This window comes from Nannochloropsis gaditana (assembly GCF_000240725.1).
Source record: "Nannochloropsis gaditana CCMP526 unplaced genomic scaffold scaffold494, whole genome shotgun sequence".
Lineage (NCBI taxonomy): Eukaryota > Eustigmatophyceae > Eustigmatales > Monodopsidaceae > Microchloropsis > Microchloropsis gaditana.
In genome coordinates, this window is record NW_005803459.1 from 13,936 (window position 1) to 18,020 (window position 4,085).

The 4,085-nt window shown below is 53.5% G+C and overlaps 1 protein-coding gene across 1 annotated transcript; it reads left to right on the forward strand.

Annotated features, from left to right (window-relative positions):
- Positions 1–3,329: 3,329 nt before the first annotated feature.
- NGA_2019500 (uncharacterized protein) lies at positions 3,330–4,005 on the forward strand (the record flags this gene model as incomplete). Its single annotated transcript, XM_005854472.1, has 1 exon — positions 3,330–4,005. A coding segment is annotated over one exon (676 nt), but the record flags the coding sequence as incomplete, so codon positions are not given.
- Positions 4,006–4,085: the final 80 nt, after the last annotated feature.

The following is a 4,085-nucleotide window of genomic DNA, read 5'->3' on the forward strand; positions in this document are numbered from 1 at the left end:
TACTTCACCTCCTACTTCCGCGACCTGCCCCTGTCGGACAACGGCCGCATCTCCCGCGACACCCAGGACCTGGTGGAGGGAACCACCCTCTTCACTTTCCCCTAGACGCCTGGCGTGGGAGGAGGCGGACAAAGAGGGGGGGCGACGAGAGCAGAAATTGCGTTTGTCTTTTTTTAATCTCTTTTCTGGGGATGCCTCCAGAAAAACAAAGCCAAAGAGCAGAAAGCAAGATGTGTGATGTTGGCCGGTGACACATGTGGGGCGTGGCGTGGCAGTTCTGGTCTCGGTCTCGGGCCGAGCCGAGGAGCTGGAGCCTTTCCAGGCCACGCGGATATGTACGTGGTAGGGGACGATAGCGTAAGTGTATGCCAGAGATAGATATGTAATTAAATGTACACGGTTGGGGACGTCGAGGCGTGCATAGAGTGGAGGGAGAAAGGACAGGGGCCCTCTCGCCTTCGGTCCTCTCATTTTATGATTTATACGAGCCCGTGACTGACGCAGAGACTCAATGCGCCAGTGCGAGGCGACAGGACGAGGGAGAGCGCAGAAAAAAAGGATTCCTGAGATAGGGCCTCTGATTTAGCAATTGTTAATCGACTTTAGTCCCATCAACAAAGGTTTAAAATAGCCGAGACGCGAACCGAGTAATATTTGACAGAGTACTGGCTTTCGTTTGATTGATTTCTTTTATTTCTTACTTGCAACATGGCAACCACACTTATGTTGGGAGGCACTCGTCCTTGTATGCTTACCCACACTCGCAACCTCGAGCCGTTCTTTTGTCCTATCAAAAGATCCTTCATTGAAAATGAAGTCGACGAAGAAGAGCAAATTTCAACTTTGCAGCATCGATCGCTCTCTCTAACCCCAATTGCCAGGATCTTGGTCCCACAGGCTCGAAAGTTTCTTCCTTCACAGCGCGTCTTGAGAACGTTGCTGGGCGATGAGAAGATCCGAAAAGTGAGAGTCCGTTCCGTTTTGCACCGCAAACCTGACAGCCTTGGGCGCCTGGCCGTAGCATTCTTCTTGTGTCCAAAATTGTCCATTTCCAGCGGAGTATGAGGAACAAAGAAGCAGTTCGGGCGCGAAAAACTCGTTCCGAGTCTCGGTAGTATTTTGAAAAGGGTTCCAGGTGCCCAGCATGTTGTTGGTAGAGAGCACCAGGTAAAATCCTCGAGGCAAGCGGGCGTGTTCATCTCGTAAGTCGATGGGTTCCTCGTCAGGAATGAGCAGCAGACCCCAAGCTTGCATATACAGCGGGTCGAAATTTGCGAATGAGAAAGCCTGGTGGAAGATTCCGTAGCGCCCGGGCCCACCCATGCGGGGGCTGCCGTTTCGAGCAGTGCCCGAATTCGGGGTAGTGGTGAAAGGATCAATGCCGGCATTGTCAAGACCCCCCAGGTCTCCATGCGAGGCAGCAGACAGGTCAAAATACCGCGCATAGGCGATTGGCCACTCCGACTCCAACTTGCGGGTGATGGGTACCCGTAGTTTGGTCCAGGTGGCGTAATTGTCGAAGCGACCGACAAAGAGACGCCGCAGAGTACTGGGGATACGGGCAATGTGAAGGTGGAGCTGGTGCTGGGAGCGGGTACTGGCCGGTTCGAGGGCGATCCCGATGTTGCACGATGTCACAGAGACAGGAAGGTCGGCCTCGCTTCCAAAGGGGAGGAAAGGTAATTGTTGGTAAGGTTTGAAGGCGAGAAGCCAGGCTAGGTCCCAGATCCGCTCCAGGGCGGGCGACAGGACCTGGCGGTCTTCAATTCCAATTACAGGCCAGTCTGCTGCTTTGCTGCCCGGCATCAACAAATAGTGTGCGGGATCATTCGCAGACGTGGCCAGCAGCGTATGCTTTCCATCCTGGGTTTGGTAACATTGTTCCCCTTGTGTGCATGGTAGTGATGTCAGCGGTCCTTGGTAATAGCCACCGCGAATTTTCCTCCATAGCAGGCACGCTTGGCTCCGGGTGCTGGACTCGGGATAGTCGCAAGTGCGCCTGAAATTGGCCAGCACTCCGTAGCGATCGAAGGGCAAGAAGTTGCCCGTGCCAAAGGCGCTTTCGTCCGGAGGTAAATTATAATTCATCCCTATGGTAGATGCAAAGCCAATGGAGGGTGGATGGATAGGAGGAAAAGCGCTGTCGAGTTTGCCGTTTGCTTGAGCTATCTCAATGTACCAGACAGCAGTTTGGTTCAGGATACATAAAGAAGAAAGGACAGGTTCAGACTGGGATTTAAGGGCGTGTGACGTACCGAGATTTAGGCCACAGCATTGAGAGTCTGACGGCCTTTCAGGACTGTCACGGCAGAGTTCGCCTGCTTGACAGGCAGTGACCACATCTTTGCGTAAGGGTGGCACAAAAAACTCGCTTCCCTTCGTGAATACATGGATGATGCGGGTGAGATTACATCCACATACTTTATTTTTACATAAACTTTTCCTACTGTCATTCTTTCAGAACATTACCCGTGGTAGTGCACCGCATTCTTCTTTGCATGAATGACGGCCGTGCAGCGTGGATAAGCATTCAGCGCAGGCAATAGCGGCGGCACCCATTAGATTTGGAACGACTCGGAAGGGAGCAATACATCCATCGACTCCTGTCTGAGGACCATTGTATATTGTAATTGCTAACTTAGTCTGTTGAATGTTCTAAAAGCCATTTTATTTTTTGTACGGTACATTTGCCTCTTGCCTAATTCCTGCCTTGTTCGAAAGTCCCTTACCGTCCTTTCTGCAGAGGCCAAAAGCGGCTGCAGCATACAGACAGCGCAAGCCAGGCTAAAATGTAAGAGATGCATATGCGAGAGATCCAGGCCTAGTTTGTGTTGGTTGATAAACACCTTAGACGGACTCATTGCAGGAATATTGTTAAATCGAGCCGTTGTTTCTCTGTTTCGAGCTGCCCACCCTCAGGTAATGCACTTCCCACATGCAAGACTCACTTTCGAGGAGCCTTTCAAACCCCCACAACAAGCAGCATATTTTTTCATTTCATCTTTCAAGGCCTAGGCTGTACCCAAAGACGGTCGACATAAGCGTCTTTTGGGTTTTGTGCCCCCCCGATAACCTCCCCCCTCCCTCCACAAGCACACGCATGCGTGCCGTCGCCGCAGCGATATCGCCTTCAGCCTTTATCTGTTGGCTGAAGTCGTGGTCTCAATATCAATCGGGGGCATGGATCGACCCCCCTCCAACGCACCTGGTACCATTGACCCTTGGAAACGTGACACATGCATCCTTTCTAACAGCCATGGAGGAGATCAAGGAAGCGCAAGCGGGGCAGGAACCGAAACGAAGTAAGGAAGCCATTCTGGCTGCTATTGGCGTGGACAGCCTGCGTCCTCGACAAGACCCCTTCCAGGCGGCTTTGGAAGCAAACTACACTGCAGAATGTGAGAAAGCTCGAAAACGTGCAGAGCGTTTTGGCGTCGAGTACAAGGCGCCCGATAAGGCAGTGTTGTTCGCGGCAGAAACCAAACGCGCGCAAAGAATGCGTCAAGACGAAGGGTTTTACGTCACCATCGACCTGGATTCGGAGGCAGAGAGGGCCAAACAACAAGCGCGTGGGGAGCGGTGGGGTCATTCGGAAACCTACGTGAAAGCCAAGGACGATGCAGAAGAAGCCGCCAAGAAAGCAGAACGGGCCGCTCGGTTCAATTTACCCACTGCGCAGGCCGTGGGTGGGATTCTGAGAAAAATGGGGCTAAACCCTCGTTACATGTATTTGGCCGACGCCACGCGCCGGGACCCGGGGCGCCAAGCGTCGTCCACATCGGGACAGGGAGGGGACAAGACGTTGCCGGGCTTCATGGGGGACAAGGACGGCGCGGGCTTGAGTCTATCCAAGGGCCTCGTTTCCCCTCCGGAGGAACGTCTGGAGGAGACGAAGGTGCACATGCACGCCTTGGACAAGGAATGTTTTCGGGCCATGCGCAGCGGCGACGTGCTTCGGTTTTTCAACGAGTTTTTCCCACGGTGTAGGTGCTGGGAGGGAAAGGGGTGGGGTGAAGGGCAGGCGCGCGGACCTCCGCTCTCGGTCTCACCCTCCTTCCCTCCCTCCCTCCCTCCCTCCCTCCCTC